General features: G+C 43.8%; 1 protein-coding gene across 1 annotated transcript in view; it reads right to left on the reverse strand.

Annotated features, from left to right (window-relative positions):
* NAF1 (nuclear assembly factor 1 ribonucleoprotein) overlaps positions 1-22,978 on the reverse strand; it is a 344,209-nt gene that overhangs the window by 107,976 nt on the left and 213,255 nt on the right. Inside the window, exon 5 of the mRNA XM_029618509.1 lies at positions 20,863-21,023. Within this exon, the coding sequence (XP_029474369.1) occupies positions 20,863-21,023 (161 nt within the window). The remainder of the gene's footprint in view (positions 1-20,862; positions 21,024-22,978) is intronic.

The following is a 22,978-nucleotide window of genomic DNA, read 5'->3' on the forward strand; positions in this document are numbered from 1 at the left end:
GTGATCCTGTAGCAAGGACCTGCTCTCTAGGTGATGCATTGTCCTCTCACAACAAGGACGAGTCTCCCACACCTACTGCCCAGGAGGGAAGGGTTAGGTCGGCCATCATAGCTGGTGATTCGAGTATTAGAAATATAGATAGCTGGGCGATTGGTGGACATGAGGACTGCCTGGAAAGTTGCCTGCCTGGTGTGAAGGTGGCAGACTTCACACATCACCTAGATAGGATTTTAGACAGTGCAGGGGAGGAGCCAGCTGTCATAGTACATGTGGGCATCGATGACATAAGAAAATGTGGGGAGGTGGTTTTGGAAACCAAATTTAGGCTTTTAGATAGAAAGCTGAATTCCAGAACCTCCAGCATTGCATTCTCTGAAATGCTCTCTGTTTATACGTGCAGGTCCCCAGAGGCAGGCAGAGCTCTGGAGTAATAACACGTAGATGAGATTATGGTGCAGGAAAGAGGGATTCAGTTTTGTAAGGAACTAGGCAACCTTCTGGGGAAGGGGGAAGTCTTTTTTGAAAGGACGGGCTCCACCTTAACCAGAGTGGAACTAGGTTGCTGGCGCTAACTTTTAAAAAGGAGATAGAGCATCTTTTAAACTAGAACAAAGGGGAAAGCTGACAGTCGCTCAGCAGTGCATGGTTTGGAGGGAGGTATCTTCAAAGGATACTAATGAAACAGGAGAATTAGGGCATCCCAACAGAGAGACTCCAATAAAAGCAAAAGTAGTCCATGTGCATATAAGTAAAGAATCATCTGCTAAAGGATTCCAAATTATCCCTTTCAAATGAAAAGCAGGTTTACAAACATAAAAAAAAAACTTTGAAATGTCTGAAGTTTAAGAAGATGGAAAAGTTACAGTGAGATAGACATTACTGACATCTACGAGACCTGGTGGAAGGAGAATAACCAATGGGACAATGCTATAACAAGGTACAAATTATATTGCAATGATAAGGAGGATCAACTTGGTGGGGGGAGGGGGTGAAGCTTTAGGTCTGGGAGGGTATAGAGTCCAACAGGATAAAGATTATACAAGAGACTAAATGCACAGTAGAATCTTTATGGGTAGAAATCCCATGTGTGTTGGGTTAGAATATAGTGACAGGAATATACCACCATCCCCTGGGCAAAATGCTGAGATGGATGATGAAATGCTAAGAGAATCCAGGGAAAGCAGAGTGGCTTATCTTTAACAAGTGTTCTCCAAGGCAGCAGGATGTAAGTCCTCACACATGGGTGACATCATGGAGCCCAGCACAGACAACTTATGTCAAAGTTTCTGGAACTTTAACTGTGCACACTGAGCATGCCCAGCACACCCTATACCAAGTGTCCACGTGGGGTCCCTCTTCAGTCTCGTAACATAGGATTACGATTAAAATAAAAACCAGGAGAAACCCAATTCCATGGGGTGGTGGTTTCGTGAGGACTAACATCCTGCTATCCTAGGATAACACCTGTTACAGGTACGCAACTCTGCTTTCTCCTAGGACAAGCAGGATGGTAGCCCTCACACATGGGTGAATCCCTAGCTAAAGGCTGCTGCCCAACACAAAAGGGGACCAACAAACCCCAACCAGGTGCTAACGGGCACAACACCGACAGTGCTGTTGGTAACAGATGGGGAGATAGCCTGAACCCAAACAATGAGCCCTAGGGCAGGGAGAGTTGGCTTCTACACCTCAAAGAGATTCTGAAGGTCAGACTGGACAAACCTACTGTCACGTCGGCCATCTCTTTCCAGACAGTAGTGAGATGTGAATGTGTGGAGAGAATTCCACGTCGCAGCCCTGCAGATCTCTTTCACGTGAACTACTCGCATGTGGGCCACCGACGTTACCATGGCTCTGATAGAATGAGCCTTGACATGACCCCCAAGATGCAGTCCCATCTGGGCATATCAGAAGGCGATGTCTGCTAGCCAATTGGATAGTGTCTGTTTGGCAATGGCAACTCCCATCCTATTCCTGTCAAAAGAAATAAAAAGTTGGGTGGATACTCTACGGGCTCCTATCTGCTCCAGATAGAAGGCTAAGGCTCTCTTGCAATCCAAACTGTGCAGTGCTCATTCGCCTTGGTGCAAATTGGGCCTGGAAAAGGATGTTGGCAGGACGATTGACCGGTTAAGATGGAAATCCGTCACCACTGTCATGATAAATCTTGCTATAAGGTGGATATGTCACTAAGGCCTCGAGCTCGCTGACCCTGCGCACTGAAGTGACTGCCACCAAAAACATGACCTTCCAGGTCAAGTATTTCAGGTCACAGGAGCACAGAGGCTCAAAGAGAGCTTTCATCTGCTGAGCTAGACCCAAGCAGAAGGCCTTGGGAAGGCTTCAAATGAAGCAGGCCCTGCATGAAGAGTACAACTAAAGGCTGTACAAAGATGGGCGTACCATCTACACCTTGCTGGTATGAGCCAACTGCACTGAGATGAACTCTAACAGAGTTGATCTTTAAGCCAGACTCTGATGGGTGTGTGCAAGATAGTCAAGCAGTTTTTATGTGGGGCAGGAGAACAGATCTAGGGACTTCTGCTCAAACCACACAGAGAACCTCCTCCACTTCAGTCCGTAGGACATTCTAGTGGAAGACTTTCTGGAAGCTACAAGGACCAGAGACACATCCTCAGAGAGCTCGAGTGGCTGCAGAATCAACCTTTCAACATCCAAGCTGTGAGCAACAGGGCCTGGAGATTGGGATGCTGCAGCCTGCCCTGATTTTGTGTGATGAGATTTGGGGAAATCCCCAAACTGATCAATCTCTGAATGGACAACTCCCGAAGGAGAGGAAACCAGATCTGTCTCAGCCAATGAGGGGCTATGAGGATCATAGTCCCTTGGTCTTTGCGAAGCTTCAAAAGAGTCTTTGTCACCAGAAGACTCAGAGGTTACGTGTACAGCAGACCCTTGCCCCAATGGCGGGCAAAGGCATCCAAGGCTCGTTTGCCGTTGACCTGTACAGGGAGTAGAATGGTCACCTTCCTGGGACGCGAACAAGTCAACATCTGGGTTCCCCTAGAGGCCTGGTTTGCCACCCCCTGATCCAGAGACCACTCATGGGGTCTGAAGACATGACTCAATCTGTCCGCTATGATGTTCTCCATTCCGGCCAGATACATTGATCCAAGTACCATCCCATGGGACAGGCCCCAGAACCTGATCTGAACCACTTCCCGACCCAGGAAATATGGCCCTGTGCCTCCCTGCTTGACGACATGCCACACCGTTACTTGGTTGTCTGGATCAGGGCGATTTTGTTGGACAGCCAATCTCTGAAAGCCCACAGAACGTTCCTGATTGCCCAGAGCTCCAGGAAGTTGATTTGACACCGTGCTTCCTGGGTGAACCAGAGGCACTGGGTGCGGAGCCCCTCTACATGAGCTCTCTACCCCAGGGTGGACACATCCATGGTTAGAACAATCTGGGTAGGTGGATTTTGGAAAGATATTCCCTATTCCAAATCCGAGAAAACCCGCCACCAGGACAAAGAATCCCGGAGAGACGGAGTGATTCAGATGCAAGCCTGGAGGCTCTGCAAGGCCTGACACTTCTGCAACCTTAGGGTCCACTGGGCTTGGCGCATGCGTAAGCGTGCCAAAGAAGTAACATGGTTGGTTGCAGCCATGTGACCCAACAGCCTCAAATGTGCCAAAATGAAACCTGCTGGCTCTTTTGAATCACCACCGCTATAGATGACAAGGTGATCGCTCTGTATCGAGGCAGGAAGGCTCTTGCCTGAGCCGTGTCTAGCAGGGTTCATATAAAGTTAATCGAGGTGACAGGCTGAGGTGGGACTTTGGGTAGTTGATGACAAACCCTAGTGACTCCAACACTCAGATGGTCAAACACATGGTCCGACTGGCCCATACCTGAGAGGTGTTCTTGACCAGCCAATCATCCAAGTAAGAGAAAACATGCTTTCCCAGCCTATGGAGCTGTGCCTCCACCACGGCCAGTCATTTTGTGAAGACATGTGGGGCTGACACTAGCCTGAACGCAACACACTGTATTGAAAGTGCTGTTTTCCCACCACAGATCTGAAGATATCGATGTGAGTGTATACATTCTTTAAATTGAGGGAGCCTAACCAGTCTCCTTTTTGCATGAGGGGAATCAAAGAGCTCAGGAAAACCATCTTGAACTTTTCCTTTTCTAGAAATTTGTTCAAGGCCCTCAGATCTAGAATGGGACAGAGACCCCCTGTTCTCTTTGAAATTAGGAAGTACTGGGAATAGAATCCCTGCCCTCTTTGCCTTGGTGGGACAGGTTCGACCGTTCTGGCCATTAAGAGGACGGATAGCTCACTAAACAGTTCCTCCTGATGCATTACTTACTGGCCCTCAAAACAGGAATGGAGGACAATTTGGCGGGACACCCAATAGGCTCAACTGGTACCCTTGATGGACAATGGACAGAACCCACTGTACTGAGGTTATATTGGGCCACCAATCCACAAAGAACTGTAGCTGGGTCCAGCGACTCGGGTACAGATGGCTGGCTCATGCTCCCTATGATCCAATGAAAACCCCATCCTGGGATTTGGCTGGGGATTGGGAGCTCTCTGCTGCCTGGGACAGCCGCAGGAGCTCACCATCTGCAAACAGGAGTGAGGGGATAGAGGATTGTACTTCCTCTGGCAGTAGAAAGGACTTCCTTTGACCCTGCCTCACAGACCTCCTGGCTAAGGAGGGCAGGTCCAAAGTGCTGACGGATAGTTGCTGGAGAGTCTCACGGTGATCCCGCAACTGGGCTACTGTATCCCCCTACCTCTGAAGAGATTCTCTCCTGCATTAAGCAAGTCAGTTAGTCTTTCCTGTACCTCCAGTTGGAGATCCAAGGCCCGCAGCCATGCCATCCTGCGGGCACCAATTCTCACTGCAGAGACTCCAGATGCAGTCTCAAAAACATCGTAGGCTGAACGATCTTTGTGTTTTCTACACTCCAGGTCCTGATGCACCAGCACCTTGCTGCTGTTGAGGCAGCCGCTCAGCCGCCTCCTGCACTTGCTTCCAGAGGTTGCGTGAGTATTGGCTCATGTGGAGTTAGTAAGAGGCAATGCGGGCTATGAACATGGTCCCCTGGAATACTTTCCTCCCAAGAGCATCCATCGCTCTGTGATCCTTCTCAGAGAGCGCCGAGGCATGGGTTCGAGAGAACTCGGCCCTCTTGAGAATGGATTCAACCACTGATTGGTGTAACAGCTGACGCTTCTCGAATCCGGTCGCCTGCTGAATGAGGTAAACCCCATCTGCCTTCCTATTTACCCCCATGAGGGGGTGTTCCCAGATCCTCAGCAGCAACTCCTTAAAGATCTTGTGTCCTGGGACCACCACAATCTCTTTAGGAGCCTCCACAAACTGGAGGATTTCCAGCATCTTGTGCCTGGCATCCTCCTCCATCACCAACTGAAAAGGGATGGCCTCGGACATCGCCCGCACAAAACCTGTGAAAGTCAAGTCTTCCAAGGAGATCTCCTTCATTCCTCTGGAAGAGACGGCTCTGAAGGGAGACCCTCTGAGACCTCAGAAGAGGAATCTGCAGTATCATTCCCCCAGGGATTATGCAGGGGCCACAAGGGATGGGGTCCTAGCTGCTCAGCCTTTGTCCACAGCAGCACAGGCACCAGTGGCACTAGCACTGACCCCAGCAAAGCTGGACGGAGGTTGCAGACCTCTGTATCCCTGCCGGCCTCAATGGAGCTTCCTCAAAAGAGGAATCAGCAGTGAGCACTGTTTCAGTCAAGGGAAGCACTGGTGCCCCGCTGTGCATCGATGGACTCCCAGGAACCAACACCAACTGAGTTGGTACCACACTAATGAGCATTATTGAGCCATTCCATCAGGGAAAGTGCGGGCATCAGCATCATCGGTGCTACCAGCACGATGCCCTGCAGTATTCCAACACCAGCTAGACTGTGCACTCCAACTCCCTCTAAAAAGTTGCCAATGCCAACATTGACTGGGATGCAGGAGGTGTAGCCAGATCTTCCTCGAATCCTCAAAGTGGATTGGTGACTTGCACCAGGCCTGGTGGAGACCGTCGCGGACCACCAGCATCAATCGAAGATGGGCACTCCTTGCTGTGGGATCACTTCAGAGGCATAAATGCATGAGCTGGCACCTTCCCGAGGAAAGGTGCAAAGGTGCTTCTGCTTCCTCAGCTTCCCTCGGCGCTTGGTCCAGTCGTTCACCAATGCTGAGGTTGATGACTATGATCTGGAAGTCCTTGACCGGGAAGAGACCATCAGGGGCCAGTCCCCGGTGCCCCTATCTGCCACCATCAACAGAACAGACGGCCCTGCTGATGTCGATGGCTCAGTGTCCATCGTTGTGGCTCCAAGGTCCATCAATGTAGGTGCCGCCGATGCTGATGTCGATGGCTCATACTTCCTCGACCTGAAGAGTTTCTCTATCTTATCAAGTTGAGTGTGACATCCATTAGGAGTCATCTAGGTGCACAAGCGGCAACCATGGATGTCATGCGATGCCCCCAGGCAAAAGACACACACCTAGTGCGGGACCACGATGGACATGGTCCTCGGGCCCTGGGGGCATCGATGGAAACCAGATGAGGCCATGACGAATGAAAAGAAGGGAAAAATCCAAGAACGGTGACATCGGGCAGTCGAAGCCAGTGGGCACCGAGGTACCGCCGCCACTGGGGAGAACAGAAGCGAAAATAAACTTACCGAATCGCTGAAAAACCTGACTGAGGCATCTAAGGAAGGGAACCTAGAGGGATGTATGTCAATGAATCGCACACAAATCTGAAAAATATTCGGTGAAAGTTTTCCAAGGCAATTTTCCGAAGAAAAACCCAAGAGATCACTTAACCGTGAGGCAAAAGCTCCACAGAAAAAAAAAGAGAGTAAAGAAGGAATCTGTATGTCAGTAATAGCAATAACTATTCCCTAAGTCAACATAATAGCAGTTTATGGACTTCTCCTCCAGGAACTTATCCAAATCTTTTTTAACCCAGCTACTTTAACTGCCCTAACCATGCTGGGCATGCTCAGTGGGCACAGTTAAAATTCCGGAAACTCTGACATAAGTCTTCCGTGCTGGGCTCCATCCAATGATGTCACCCATGTGTGAGGACTATTTATTTATTTGCTTTTATATACCGACAGTCGTTGGAGTACATCACATCGGTTCACAATATAACAGTTGTAATAGTATGTAAGGGGTGTCTTACTAATTATACACTAACATTAAACCTTGATGAGTAAACATTAAATAAAAATAACATTAAATATTAAGGATTGGATATTGCAAATTCAATTTTAGAACTGGGCTAGAGTGCCTCTTCACAGATACAATATATACAATATATACAATATATACAAGATGGCATGTAACAGATATAATCTATACAGTTAAGCATGTAACCAATTTTAACTTGAGATTAAGGTGTCTTAATAATGATACATGGAGAGGAGGGAGGGCAAGGGGGCAGAGAGTATGACAGCAAAAGCAGACGGGAGGGGAGGGGTGAGGGGGGATTAGTCTGTGTGTTGGTAGGCTTTGTGGAATAGCCATGTTTTCAACTGTTTTTTGAACGATTGGGTGCAGGGTTCCAGTCTGAGTTGGGAGGGTAGCTTGTTCCATAGGGTGGGGCCAGCTACTGAGAAGGTACATTGTCTGGTGGTGGTGAGGTGCGCTAATTTTGTGTGGGGGATGGCAAGCAGGCCTGTGTTTTGGGACCGCAGGTTTCTCTGGCAATCGTGGTGTTGGGGAGGGTATTTAGACCATTTGATTTTTCCATTGTTGATGGTTTTGTGTAGGAGGGTGAGGATTTTGTATTGTAACCTGTGCGTTATGGGGAGCCAGTGGAGTTCTTTTAGAATGGGGGTGATGTGTGATGAACGATTGGTGTTAGTGAGCAATCTGGCTGCTGCATTTTGCAGCAGCTAGAGAGGTTTTGTGGTGGAAGTTGGTAGTCCGAGGAGGAGGGAGTTACAGTAGTCCAGCTTAAGAACATAAGAACATAAGAAATTGCCATGCTGGGTCAGACCAAGGGTCCATCAAGCCCAGCATTGTTTCCAACAGAGGCCAAAACCAGGCCACAAGAACCTGGCAATTACCCAAACACTAAGAAGAACCCATGCTACTGATGCAATTAATAGCAGTGGCTATTCCCTAAGTATAATTGATTAATAGCCATTAATGGACTTCTCCTCCAAGAACTTATCCAAACCTTTTTTGAACCCAGCTACACTAACTGCACTAACCACCCCCTCTGGCAACAAATTCCAGAGCTTTATTGTGCGTTGAGTGAAAAAGAATTTTCTCCAATTAGTCTTAAATGTGTTACTTGCTAACTTCATGGAATGCCCCCTAGTCCTTCTATTATTCAAAAGTGTAAATAACCGAGTCACATCTACTCATTCAAGACCTCTCATGATCTTAAAGCCCTCTATTAAATACCCCCACAGCCGTCTCTTCTCCAAGCTGAACAGCTCTAACCTCTTCAGCTTTTCCTCATAGGGGAGCTGTTCCATCCCCTTTATCATTTTGGTTGCCCTTCTCTGTACCTTCTCCTTCACAACTAAATCTTTTTTGAGATGCGGCGACCAGAATTGTACACAGTATTCAAGGTGCGGTCTCACCATGGAGCGATACAGAGGCATTATGACATTTTCTGTTCTATTAACCATTCCCTTCCTAATAATTCCTAACATTCTATTTGCTTTTTTGACTGCTGCAGCACACTGAGCCGACAATTTTAAAGTATTATCCACTATGATGCCTAGATCTTTTTCCTGGGTGGTAGCTCCTAATATGGAACCTAACATTGTATAACTACAGCAAGGGTTATTTTTCCCTATATGCAACACCTTGCACTTGTCCACATTAAATTTCATCTGCCATTTGGATGCCCAATCTTCCAGTCTTGCAAGGTCCTCCTGTAATGTATCACAGTCTGCTTGTGATTTAACTACTCTGAATAATTTGTATCTTCCGCAAATTTGATAACTTCACTCGTCGTATTCCTTTCCAGATCATTTATATATATATTGAAAACCACCGGTCCAAGTACAGATCCCTGAGGCACTCCACTGTTTACCCTTTTCCACTGAGAAAATTGACCATTTAATCCTACTCTCTGTTTCCTGTCTTTTAACCAGTTTGTAATCCAAGAAAGGACATCGCCTCCTTTCCCATGACTTTTTAATTTTCATAGAGGCCTCTCATGTGGGACTTTGTCAAACACCTTCTGAAAATCCAAATACACTACATCTACCGGTTCACCTTTATCCACATGTTTATTAACCCCTTCAAAAAAATGAAGCAGATTTGTTAGGCAAGACTTCCCTTGGGTAAATCCATGTTGACAGTGTCCCATTAAATCATGTCTTTCTATATGCTCTACGATTTTGATCTTGAGAATAGTTTCCACCATTTTTCCCGGCACTGAGGTCAGGCTCACTGGTCTATAATTACCCGGATCGCCCCTGGAGCCTTTTTTAAATATTGGGGTTACATTGGCCACCCTCCAGTCTTCAGGTACAATGGATGATTTTAATGATAGGTTGCAAATTTTAACTAATAGATCAGAAATTTCATTTTTGAGTTCCTTCAGAACCCTAGGATGCATACCATCCGGTCCAGGTGATTTGCTACTCTTTAGTTTGTCAATCTGGCCTACTACATCTTCCATGTTCACAGTGATTTCGTTCAGTTCGTCTGAGTCATCACCCCTGAAAACCATCTCTGGAACTGGTATCTCCCCAACATCCTCATTAGTAAACACGGAGGCAAAGAATTCATTTAGTCTTTCTGCAATGGCCTTATCTTCCCTAAGAGCCCCTTTAACCCCTCTGTTATCTAATGGTCCAACCGACTCCCTCACAGGTTTCTTGCTTTGGATATATTTTAAAAAGGTTTTATTATGCGTTTTTGCCTCTATGGCCAACTTCATTTCAAATTCTCTCTTCGCCTGTCTTATCAATGTTTTACACTTACCTTGACAATGCTTATGTTTTATCCTATTTTCTTCAGATGGATCCTTCTTCCAATTTTTGAAGGATGTTTTTTTGGCTAAAATAGCTTCTTTCACCTTGGAGAGTATGAGGGATTGTAGAACTGTGTGGTAATCATGGTGGAATAGTAATGGTTTGAGTTTTTTGAGGACTTGGAGTTTGTAATAGCCCTCTTTGATTGTTAGTTTGATGTGTTTTTTCATGCTGAGTTCAGAGTCGAGGGTGATACCAAGATCTCTAACTTCATTGGTGAGAATGGTGTTTGGTTAGTGGGGGTGAAGTCTTGGATGGTTTTTGTTGAGGGTTTGTTTGAGATGTGTAGGATTTCTCTTTTTTTGTGGTTGAGGGTGGGCGATAGCTGAGTGAGGAGGTTCTTTATTTGGATGGAGAGGGAATCCCATAATGAGATGGTGTTTGGTATGCTTTCTTTGATGAGGAGAAGAATCTGGACATCGTCTGCATAGATGTAAAATGAAAGGTCCAGGCTGTAGAGGAGTTTACAGAGGGGAGAGCATATATCTATATTGAACAGGGTGGAGGAGAGAGATGATCCTTGAGGTACTCCGTGGGGGAGGGGGAATTGTTCTGATTCACAGTTGTTGAGGCAAACTTTGTAGGATCTGTTGGATAGGTAGGATCGAAACCATTTGAGGGTGTTTTCACTTAGCCCAATCTCTGTTAGTCATGTAATTAGTATGTCATGGTTTACAGTATCGAATGCGGCAGAGATGTCCAGTAGGATGAGGAGGTAGGAATGACCGGTGTCGATGCCTCTTAGAGCTGTGTCTCTTACTGCTAGACTATTTTCTCCATCTTAATTTAGTTGATTTCTTATCGAGTTAAACTTTCTAAGGGAGAAGAGATATAAAGCTAATCTAAGTCTATTGATCTAATATGCATGATGGTGACCCTCAAAACACTACAATTAATCAAGATATTAATTACCCACCTCATTAACCTAGCCTGTTTAGCCTTTGTTCATAACTGAGCCATTTAATTCCCTTTTAGCATTTTTGTTGCCCTTCTCTGTACTTTTTCTACTTCAGCTATGTCTTTCTTTTAAGATGAGATGAAGAGAACTGAATACAAATTTCAAGGTGCAGTTGTACAATGGATCAATACAGACACATTATGATAATCTTTGCTGTATTCTCCAATCTTTCCAAACAATTCCTAACATTATATTTGCTCTTTTGACTGCCACTGCACACAGAGCTGAGCATTTCGAAATATTATCCACAAGGACTCCTAAGTCCTTTTCCTTGGTGGTGATTTCTAATACAGAACCCAGCATTGTACACCTGTAGCTAGGATTATTTTTCCCCTATATGCATCACTTGTTAATTGTTCATATTAAATTTCTTCTGCCACTTAGATACCCAGTATCCTAGTTTTGCAATTCCTTACATTCACTGATGTTTTAACAATGTTGAAAAGTTTTGACTCATCTGCAAATTTGATCACATCACTGATTGCTCACTTTTCCATATTATTAATGAATATGTTAGACAGCACAGGTCCTAGCATAGATCCCTGGGGTATGCCACTACTGACCTGTCTCCATTTGGAAAACTCATCATTTAGTCCTATTCTCAGTTTCTTGTCTTTTAACCAGTTACCAATCCACAACAGGCCACTGATTCCTATCCAATGACTTTTTAATTTTCTGTGGAGTCTCTCATGAGGGACTTTGCCAAACAGTACATAGTAAATAAAACAAATGCTTTGGAGAAGAGATAGATTTTACATAATTTAAGGAATTTAATATCTTTTGTTAATCTAAAATCTGAAGATAATGCATTCCATAAAATAGGGGCTGTACAGGAAAATGCTTTCTGTTCAGTCTTTAACAAGCTTGTTGTAATGAACAGACAACAGGTTAAGCTGGTAAGGATGGATAATCTCCAGTAAGTAAGAGGAGGCACAGTCATGCCAAATACAAAAATTTTTACAAAGCAATTTAAAATCTATTCTAAGTAAAATGCAACTAATGGAAAATCTTGAGCACTGGTTGTATATGATTGCGCTTCTTTACCTCCCTAATGAGTTGGGCTGCAGGGTTTTGTATCATTTGCAATCTATGAAATTGATATTTTGGCAATCCTTTTAAAAGAAGGTTACAATAATTGATTTGAGTGGTGGCAAGTGTTTTAAGTAGTGTGCAGGGATCATCTTTTTCTAAATAGAAACAGATATAACAGATGTTCTATAAATGGAAAAAAAGCAGGATTTCACTGGGATGCTTCTTAGATAATGCTAGTTAGATAGATAAGTCTTAGCCAGTTAACTTTAGACCTACTATTGAGCAAGTCGAACTTAACCGGTTAAATTAACCAGATAAGTTTGAATATCAGCTACGTAAGCTGATAAATAACTTCTTTCTGAAATGCTCATTTCTCATCCACTATTTAGCTGGGTAAGTACTTATCTAGATAAGTGGCAGCTGCTAAACGCTGCCGCCACTTCTTCATGTTATATTTTCTGAAACTAAGGGAAGTAGGAAGGTATGGCAAGTTCACTCCCTGAATATCCTATCTAAAATTGACCTGGACCATTTTTACTGCAAAACACTATGAATGTAATTTTCAAAAGGGTTTTTGCATAAATTTAATATACTATTATAGCAATTTTCAAAAGGCCATTTACACATGTAAAATCCAGTTTTAAGTATGAAAATTCTTTTGAAAATTCTTCCATTAAGTTCTACACAGTTACAGAAGGATTCTGGTAAATGTGACCAAACATTACAGATTGTACATTGATGGTTCAATAGATCAATTTGAGCTTATAGGAAAAAAGCTCTCATCATGCTTGTTTGCTCCCCGAATCTACCTTGACACATCTCCTTCCTTAGTCTAAACATTGGTCTGCCAGGGTGTTGAAATAAAATCCAAGTGCTTCAAAGCCGCTCTTTCTGTATTGCAGCTGAGGTACTATCAGGATGTTGATATCAACACTGAATCAAGGTCCTGGGCCACATGTGCCTTGGGGGTGCTTTGTGATAATAAGGCTGGGAGAGGAAGCTGAAGGGCCACAGATGAGGTTCCAGACTAAAAGACTAGAAAACAATATATATACTTGTTCGCTCTCATAAAGAAAAGGACTACCTGAATTTGTTGGAGAAGGTATGATTTCTCCTCATAGGGTCTCTCTGAGCAGCAGTGGGACGAGTACAAAACAATTCTATATACATGGATATAGACTGTCTGATAAGTACAGGTACTGTTTGATTTATGAGGTGGTAAAGTTTACTTTTCATATAAATCAGCAAACTGTGTTTCCTGCATTAGCACATAGCCTAAGTCCCAACTGAAAAAGAGTTTTCACCATCTGGTTGTTGAAGTGTTTAACATGGATAAGTCAAGATGTTTCCAAAAGTAGGAAGGTTTGGTTCAGGGCACATGAGAACGTTAGGTTGCCATTTAAGCCATTGATTTCTATTTGGATAAAGAAGGATTTGTTCGAGTCTGTGGAATGGTAAATGAGCGGTCAAGACTTTGTTTTCGGGTGTTTATTTACAGTACACATGGCTGCTTACCTTCAGAAGTATTCACAAGTACCTTCAGCCTTCACATACAAGATTCACAATTAGGAGGGCAATGTGGCAGGAACTGCCCTCTCCTGGAGACCTGGCCCTGGTCTCACTATCCCCACCTGGGTCCCAGCTCTCATTCCTCTTTTGAGGGGCTCCAGCCCCAGAGCTCTCTATCCCTCTGGCTTTTAAGGTGGGCCAGGCCTGATGCTTGTCCCTTACAGGTTGAAGAGGGGATTAGGACCACTCCTTTTCATATCTTCCCCCTCAGCTCAAACTTATTTTTAGGAATATTTGTTTTATGTAATAATTTTTATTACGTATGTGGATGTTTTTATAATTCACTTTCAACTATTTGCGAGGAGTGCAAATAAGAAAAGTCAATAAATACTAATGCTAAGCTGTTGGGGTGAGCATCCTTGCTCATCCTGGATCCCTTCATGGGAAGCAACCACCAGGCCTTTTCTGGCTTCTTGCCAGTTAAATTCAGGGTAAGAGCTACAAGGTCATGCTCCCCCCCTCTTCCTAGGGTTACCCTTAACCATTACCCTATTACCACCCACTGTGTCCTTTGCCCAATATCTATCTGTAGTCCCCTATGAGAGTTTAGCTCTTTTCCAATCCCAGCGTCTTCCAACTCCTCTGCACCATCAGGCTTCTCTATGCTGCCTCTCCCTGGTTATTCTTCAACGCCTCCGTCTGGCCTCTCTGCAGCGCCTCCGCCTGACCACTCTGTAGTCTTCATTTGGTTCCTCCATGCTGCCTTCCTCAGGCCAGGTAGGGTGCAGAGCTCATCCTTTAACGGTCACTGGGATCAATGAAATCCATACTGCAAAGCCACACCGTATTTTTCCTTTCACCTGAGCCACGGTTACCAAAGGTGTGGTTACCTTGCCTTCCTTCTCCCAGGTTCTCCTGCCCCTGTATGGTACACCCATAGTCAGTGATTTTACAGGATTGCTGTAGCTCTTTTAATTCCAGGGGTTCCAAACCTGTCTCTGACCTTGGTTTTAGCATGCTAGCAGGTAGTCGTACACACCTTGCTTCCATCGGTTTCCGGCTCTTTTGCAGTTGCTTCGGTCCCTCCAGAAGTGTTTGAATTAAGGCTTCCATTTCCAGCTCAGTTCCACTCTTACAGGGACAAGTTTTCCTTGCTTCCAGAGGACCACACCCTTCTTTCTTTTCCAGAACATTCTGGCAGCGAGCTTTTTTTTCCAGGCCCATGCCATGTTCAAATACACACCATTTCCTTTTTATTTCTTCTTCAGGAAAAGGCATAAAAAAGCCTACTTGTTCAGCTTTAACTTGCATTTTTTACCCCCCTCTCCCTCTCAGGTAGAGCTAGTCTCCTTAGCCTGTTATATCTTTACCTCTTATGGCTATCCCTACAACCAAGCGCCGTAAACAAATTTTCTCTCTGTGTTCTGTACACAGTTTTAGAGTCCACAGACCTTCACTTTTTTATGCTCTGTGTACTCCTCTAGAACGCTGCTGCTGCCCCTAACTGCTTCTCTGTGCTACAAACCTTTCTTAGTACTGGGTGCACATTCTTTAACAGCACTGCTTCTGCTTCAGCTTGCTTCTCTATGCAGGAACCATACAATAATTTTCTCTTCTCTTCTCCAGTTTCTTGTGGCATGTGCCTTGTGAGGTCCCACTCACTTAACACAAAAAAACCCCACTTTCTTTTTTTTTCTTTTTTGAGCACTGCACTGCTGCACTAAACTTCTTTTATTTATTTAAGATTCTTATATACCGACATTCCTGTATAAAATACAAATCACACCGGTTTACAGTACAACAGAACAGACACAAGGGTGCGATACAAGGAACATTTGAGCATTTGAAACATTGAAACATTTGTACATTAAAAATTAAATAATATATTAAAATAAGGAACAATTACAACCAATAGAACAAAAACAGATTCAAAACAAGTCTGACAGTGATGATGTGCCGAGTACCTGTATCGAATAGATGTAGGAGAAAGCAGAGTGCATAAAATAGGTTACTAGGTTAGGAAAGCTAGTGCATAGGTCCGCAGATCTGAGGTGTAACTAAAGATAAGCTGAAGGGGAGGGGCTGGGTATAGGGGCAGGAGAAGAAAGAGGTGGGGGGGGCAGAGAAGGTAAGAATGAAGGAAAAGAGGGCCCCAGATAATGCAAAGGATGACAAGATGAGAGAGTGGCGTGCCATTTGTCTGGGGGGCCCTTGTCAGTGTCTGTGTAGAGGCTTCAGCGAGTGCTTAAGTCTCCGGAAAGGCTTGACTGAAGAGCCAAGTTTTGAGGTTTTTTTTTGAATGTCTGAAGGCAGATTTCTTGACGTAAATCCGGGGGGAGCGTGTTCCATAGAGTGGGACCTGCTGTGGATAATGCTCGCTTTCTTAAGGAGGTTTTAGCTGGGGGGGCATAAAGTGAACCTTTGTAGGCACTTCTGACAGGTCTGTGTGAGGTGTGCGGACGAAGTTGGGTGCTTAGCTTGAGGGGAGAGATGTCATGGATGTCTTTGTGGATCATCATGAGAACCTTGAAGGAAATCCTAAAATTGATAGGTAGCCAGTGAAGTGACTGAAGGACTGAAGGGAGTGATGTGGTCTCTTTTTTTTGAGTTAGTAAGAATCCTGGCGGTGGCATTCTGAACCATCTGCAGTGGTTTGATTGTGATCACAGGGAGACCGAGGAGGAGGGAGTTGCAATAATCGATTTTGGACAGGATGATGGATTGCAGCACCAGGCGGAAGTCTTGGAAGTGAAGAAGAGGTTTCAGTTTTTTAAGTACTTGTAATATGAAGAAGCATTCTTTGGTGGTGTTTTGCACAAAGATTTTGAGGTTAAACTGGTTATCAAGCTGAACTCCTAAATCTCTGATGGAGGGAGAGTGGTTAATGGAGTTTTTTGCAAATTGTGACGAACTTGAGGAGTTGAAGAGAACGTTGTTTTCGTCCGGTGAAATGATGAGCATTTCCGTCTTGTTAGTATTGAGGACCAGGTTTAGGTTGGTGAGAAGGCGGTTGATTTCCTGCAGACAACTGTTCCAGTGGGACCAGGTTTTTTGGAGAGAGTCTGTGAATGGTAGAAGAATCTGAACATCATCAGCATAGAGGTAGTGCGTTAGTTTTAAGTTAGTAAGAAGATGGCAGAGAGGGAGCAGGTAGATGTTGAAGAGGGTGGGTGAAAGTGAGGATCCCTGGGGAACTCCGAAGTTGGAACTGATGGGGTGTGATTCCTTGTTGTTGAACCTGACCTTGAAGAATCTGTTGTCAAGGAAAGATTTGAACCAGCTGAGTGCCACTCCCTTAATGCCTATGTCTGATAGCCGCTCTAGGAGGATGGAATGGTTCACCGTGTCGAAGGCTGCAGATAGATCTAGGAGTGCTAGGAGATAAGGTTGTTTTTTTTTCCAGGTTTAGGAGGATGGTGTCAGAAAGCAAGGTTAGTAGGGATTCGGTGCTTAGCGTTTTACGGAATCCGAACTGGAATGGGGAAAGAATATTGTTATCCTCCAGGTATTCTGAGAGTTATTTATTTACTATTTTTTCCATAATTTTGGCGATCAGAGGTAAGTTTGCTATGGGACGAAAATATGCTGGGTCCGTAGGCGAAAGGTTGGGGTTTTTTTTAGTAGGGGTTTAAGTATTGCAAGTTTTAGTTGGTCTGGAACTCGCCCTTGAGCAATTAATGATATCTATTACATGCTTTGAAATGATGTTTGGAATGGAGAGAAGAAGGTTGGATGGTATTGGATCCGACGGATGTGAGGAAGGTTTGAGCTTCTTTAGAATGTTTTCAATTTCCAGAGATGACGGGGACTCAAAGGATTCTAAAACAGAGTTTCGTTTGGAAGATGTTGTGAGAGGAATGTGGGCTCCCGAGTGGGAAGTGTTGAATGGTTTAGTGAGGTTGGAGATTTTTTTTTCGAAGTAAATGGCCAGCTCCGTGGCTTTGCTGAGTGCTAGGTCATCAGCTATGGTGGGTGGGGTAGCTTTGGTTAGTGAGGAGACATAGGAGAACAAGGCTTTGGAGTCGAAGATGAAATGATGGATTTTTTTGGAGAAAAAAATCTCTTAGATCTATGTATAGCGTACCTATAAGCGTTTAGTAGTGATTTGTAGGCCAATAAAGTCGAGGTGGAAGGGTTCTTGCGCCATCTATGCTCTTTGCTTCATAAGTCTTGCTTGAGGGTCTTTAGTTCTGGAGTGAACCTTGGTTTTCTGTTGTCCTGAGAGGGGAGTAGAGATTTGGTGACTGTTGGGCAGGATTGTTCCGCAACTTTGCTAGTAATATTGATCCATGAAGTAGTTGCAGTGTTAGCGTCCATGAGATCGAGTTGGGCTAGATCCTTGGTGAGCAGCGAACTGAGGTGGTCTGTGGAGCAGAGTTTCCTGAACTGTATTGTGGTTTTGGGGAAGTGATGAGGGGGGTGTTCTTTGATTTGCAGCACTGTGGAAATGATATGATGGTCTGTCCATGGGACAGGAGAGCATGTCGGGTTGGTAGGAGAGGAGATGCCCTCGTTTATGAAAATGAGGTCCAGTGTGTGGCCTGCTTTATGCGTAGGGCTGTTGATAATTTGTCTAAGACCCATGTGGCTGAGTGCGGTGAGTAGAATTTCACAGTTGGGGGACTGCGGAGAGGCGTCCACATGTAGATTAAAGTCTCCCATCAGGATGGCCGGTTTGTCAGTGTTGAAATGTTTGGCGATGAATTCAATCACGTGAGAAGGGTCAGAATCTAGTTTTCCTGGCGGTGCGTAGATTAGGCAGAGTTGAAGATGCTCAGATTTGAACAGGGCTAGTTTGATGTTGTTTGTATCGGTTGATAGATGTAGTGAAAGGCCTAGGCCCTTTTTTGCTGCTAGGAGTAGCCCTCCTCCTCTCTTATTAGGTCTAGGGATTGAGATGAGGTCGTATATTTGATTGGGTAGCTGATTCGTTAGTACTATGTCTGTGGGTTTCAGCCAGGTTTCTGTGACGGCACATATGTCAGTTTAAGTGTCTATAAGATAGTCGTTGAGAATGAGTTTTTTTGGTGACTGATTGGGCGTTGAATAGGGCTAATGTGAAAAGAGAGAGAACGAGTATTTGTGTGACTGGGGAGATCATGATTGGGATTAGTCTTTGTTGTCGGATGATGGGAAGAGCCGGATGTTTCGGCCTATTAGCCATGTGATTGTAGGTCATTGGTATTGGGTAAATGCGCATCTTAGGGAGGGGTTGAGTGTTGGGCGAGAAGTGAGGGTGGTGAGGTTGCTAAAGTAAGAGAAGGAGCTGGCCAATTGTGGCCCGGCGTCTGTGTTATGCGCAGGGAATTAACGCCCTCTTATTCGGACTGGTTGAAGTTGTGGGTATGACTTAGCTGAGGTTGTCCAAAGTTGCGTGTATGTTGAAGAAAGTGGAGATAGGGAGGAGCCTACGGCGGGCACTGATTAGTAGGCTGTAAGGAGGCACGTGGAGAGGTTGGCAGCGAGCTGTTAGCTCCAAGGGGATCTGGAGTCCTAGTGTAGTGGTGAGACTTGTGAGCAGCAGTGAAGAATAGCTCTCTAGCAGCCCTTCGGTGTTGCACGAAGGGGCGCACAAAGGGGCTGGCCCCTTTGTCGCACGCCTTTGTCACGCGGCGCCTAGCTTGCGTTTAGATTTAAAGCCCAGCGGGGCCTTGGTTGATTGGTTGTCTGGCAGCCGTCGGGTGATTGGCCCTATCTCTGGAAGGGGCGGGCTTTGCGGAGGCTTCGGGTCTGGTTCCCCTGCTAGTCTAGCCACGCTAGAAGTTGTTGTTTTAACCCCAAACAACTTCTGTTCTGAGGTCTGGATCTCTTACTATACTTTGTGTAGCACAGACATCCCACATCTGACATCATATGTGGCATGGTAAATGAGTGGTCTCTGACTGCTTACCTTCAGCAGTATTCACAAGTACTTTCAGCATTCACATAACGATTGTGAGGTCCATAATCAAATGGCTTGTCCAGCTAAAGCTGAGACTTAGACAGACAAACCGTGTTCACAGGCTCCAACTTATCTGGCTAATTTATTATCTACCTAAAAACTTAGCTGGATAGTGAGAGGCATTTTAAGGCAGGTCTGACTTAGCCATTTGATATCTAGAGCTGTCTAGGTAAGTTATCCAGATAAATCTGGTTGTTTCACGAGGCAGTCCTAAAGTTATCTGGATAGCTTTTATTTATCCAGTTATATTCCGCAGTGCAGTCAAACTGCTAAATATCCCATCTTAGTTATCCAGATAAGTTTATCTGCCCATGGCTGAATATCAGCCTCAGTATTTCTGTTCACTGCTTAGTCATACAGTTGTTTGTAGGTGATCAAGTAGAGGTTTGGAGCAGATCACAAGAACTTTCAGTTTCCTTAAGTCACAAATTTTGCTGTATTTTTCAACCATATGCTCAAGGTGTTTAGTTTGACTGACATCACAAATAGAACAGTATTTGATCACATATTAAATTCACTTATATTCAAACTCTAGCTGAGTTTTCTGATTAGAAAAATCAAAGATATCCATACATTTAGAGAGATTAGTTCAGGATTTTATACTTTAATTCTTCTGTGGGGTATGGGTGAAAGGTATTGGAAAACCTCTAGAAGGCTGTGGCAGAAAAAACCAGAGCCAGTGCTAGTATGTGAGGGGAGGCAAGCACAGCCTCGTACCACAATGCCACAAGAAGTTCAATGGCGAATACTGCCACTGGCTCAGAGCTAAAATGGAATGCATCCCGTTTACCCCCTTTTCCTCGAGCCCCCAATCCTCTCTTCTCCCATGATACAGGTTTGCCAGCTGCAGCAAGAGAAAACACCCAGCAGAAAGAGAAAAAGCTGCTATGGCAGCAAGCACTCATCTGTTCACTGCACCATCAGTCTGAGATCCACCTGCACAGCACAGCACCAGTTTTATGGAATCTACTGCACAGTTCATATGGCAAGACGACTGGCAGGTTCAGACAAAGCAAAAGTGCCACACAACAGAGGACAGGACTCAGAAATGAGAACGGAAGGGCTTGAAATAGAGGGCAGGAGGATTGGAGGTTGAAGATGACTGACATGAATATACAGGTCAGACATACGAAGAATTGGGGATCAGGGAACTCCTTAGTTTCTGTCCTGGTTTCTAGCTTTTCCAACAGTGGACCTAAGTAAAATCTTGTACAAACAATGCATGTTACTCGGAGCAAAACTAAAGCTTTACATTTTGATGAATGTGTCGATCAAAGATTTAAAGGGACCCCAAACTATTCTACATACACTATCAAAAATACATGTGTTAAAGAAACATGTTTTTTAGTACTTAAAATAACACTTATAATGAAGATAATTAAAAAAAAAAAGACTTACTGCTTTAGTATTTCAGTGAATATATACTTGGTAAAGTCTTTTTCCAATGGAGCAAAATATATAGTGTCATGCACTTTAATTCCTTTGGATTCAATGTGTTCTGAAGAATTAAAGCGCACCAAATAAAAGGGACGTGGGACAGGTCCAAATATCTCAAATATCTAAAGGAGAAAACAGGAAAGGAAAAATAAGAGTATTTGCTATACTAGATGCAAGTACAGCCAAGAAATACACAACCATTCAGATAAAATGAGCAAAGTATAAAATGGTAATTGAGAAATTTATTACATACAAAGATAATTGATATTATTTATTAAACAAAGGATCAGTGGTAGCCATCTGTCGCTGTTTTGAGAGATTAAGTTAACAGACATTAATAATTGTTGACATGACCTCGGACTGCATGCAGATTTCACGCTCAGGTGTTTTTTGTTGCTAGCTGGTGATAAAGCAGAAATTACTTTTCATACTTGTTTGAAGCAGGAATAACATACCAGATTTCTGTTTAAGCCAGCAGATAATTATTCAGGCCTATACAAACGAATGGAAAACATTACCACTGGCAAATAAAAAAAGAAGTACTGCAGCAGAGCCTGGCGGCAAAGCTGCAGCTGAGTCTGTCTCCCAGGTGCTCACGCTGAACCACTAACTTCTGGTGTTTATAGTTTTGACTGCAAAAATATATTTCAGATTATAGAATTGTAGGAAATGATATGCAAAATATTTATGAATCCTCAAGATCAAAGTTATTTTATTTTTCCATCACAAAATACTGCCTGTACATATCTGCATGCACAATTTTTGAAATGTAAAATGAAAAACAGAGTACTCTGATTGAAATCATAATTTGAATATGCATAAATCATATCATTTATTGTATATAGCTAGATGAGGTAATGCCATAATGAAGGTTTTTGGAAATGCTTCCATTATGCGAATAGCAGGCATTAAAACATTTTACAGTGTAGAATCCAAGCATTTCAAGGGTTTATTTCTACAAGTTTTAAAATTGCAAGCACCGCTCTTTCATACAATTTTTTTCACGTATATTACAGTCACAAGGAATTCTCAAACAAAAGTGAAAGTAGTATTCACTAGGCATATTTGCAAAAATATGAATTTACATAATACATAACAACGTAAGATGTACCATGCTGAGCCACACCAATGACCATCGAGATTAGCACTTTCTCCAAAAGTGGCCAATTTAGGTCACAGATACCCAGTAGATCCCAAAAAGTAGATTTATCTCCTGTTGCTAACTCCCAGGGATAAATGATGGCTTTTCAAAGTCTACCTGGCTAATAATTGTTTATGGACTTTTCCTTCAGCAACTTGTCCAAACATCTTTTAAATCCACATTGTCTGGCAACAAATAACATTGCTTGAATATGTGTTGCTGGGCAGACTGGATGGGCAGACTGGATGGGCCGTTTGGTCTTCTTCTGCCGTCATTTCTATGTTTCTATGTTTCTATGTGTTGAGTGAAAAAATGTTTTCTATGATTAATATGGCTGTTAGTTTAATGGTGTGTCCCCTTGTTTTAGTATTATTTGAAAGGGCAGAACCATTCTATATTTACCCATTCCACTCTACTCATGATTTTATAAATGTCTATCATTTCCTCCTAGTTATCTCTTTTCCAAGTTTAGAAACCTTGACCTGTTTAGCCTTCATAAGTGAACATTTTATCCCTTTTAACATTTTTGTTGCCCTTTTCTATGTTTGTTTTGCACATCTGCTATATTTATTTTTAGATGGTTGCACCAGAACTATATGAATACTCAAGGTGTGGTCATCACACCATGGATCAATACAGAAGCATTATGACATTCTTGGTTTTATTCTCCATTTCTCCCTAAATAATTCCTAATATTCGATTTGCTATTTTCACAGTGGCTGCACACCGAGCTAAGCATTTCAATGAAGACCATAAAAGAGGATGGGATAGACGAAACTTCATATACAGAAGAGAATATGGGAAGAGCTATGCCAACTGAAAGTGGACCAAGGCCATGGGGCTGGATGAGATCTACATCCCAGGACACAGAGAGAGCTCAGAGATGTGCTGGCGGGTCCACTGGAGGTCCTGTTCAATAGATCCCTGGAAACAGGA

The sequence above is a fragment of the Rhinatrema bivittatum genome, chromosome 1 (genome assembly GCF_901001135.1).
Source record: "Rhinatrema bivittatum chromosome 1, aRhiBiv1.1, whole genome shotgun sequence".
Classification (NCBI taxonomy): Eukaryota; Metazoa; Chordata; class Amphibia; order Gymnophiona; family Rhinatrematidae; genus Rhinatrema; species Rhinatrema bivittatum.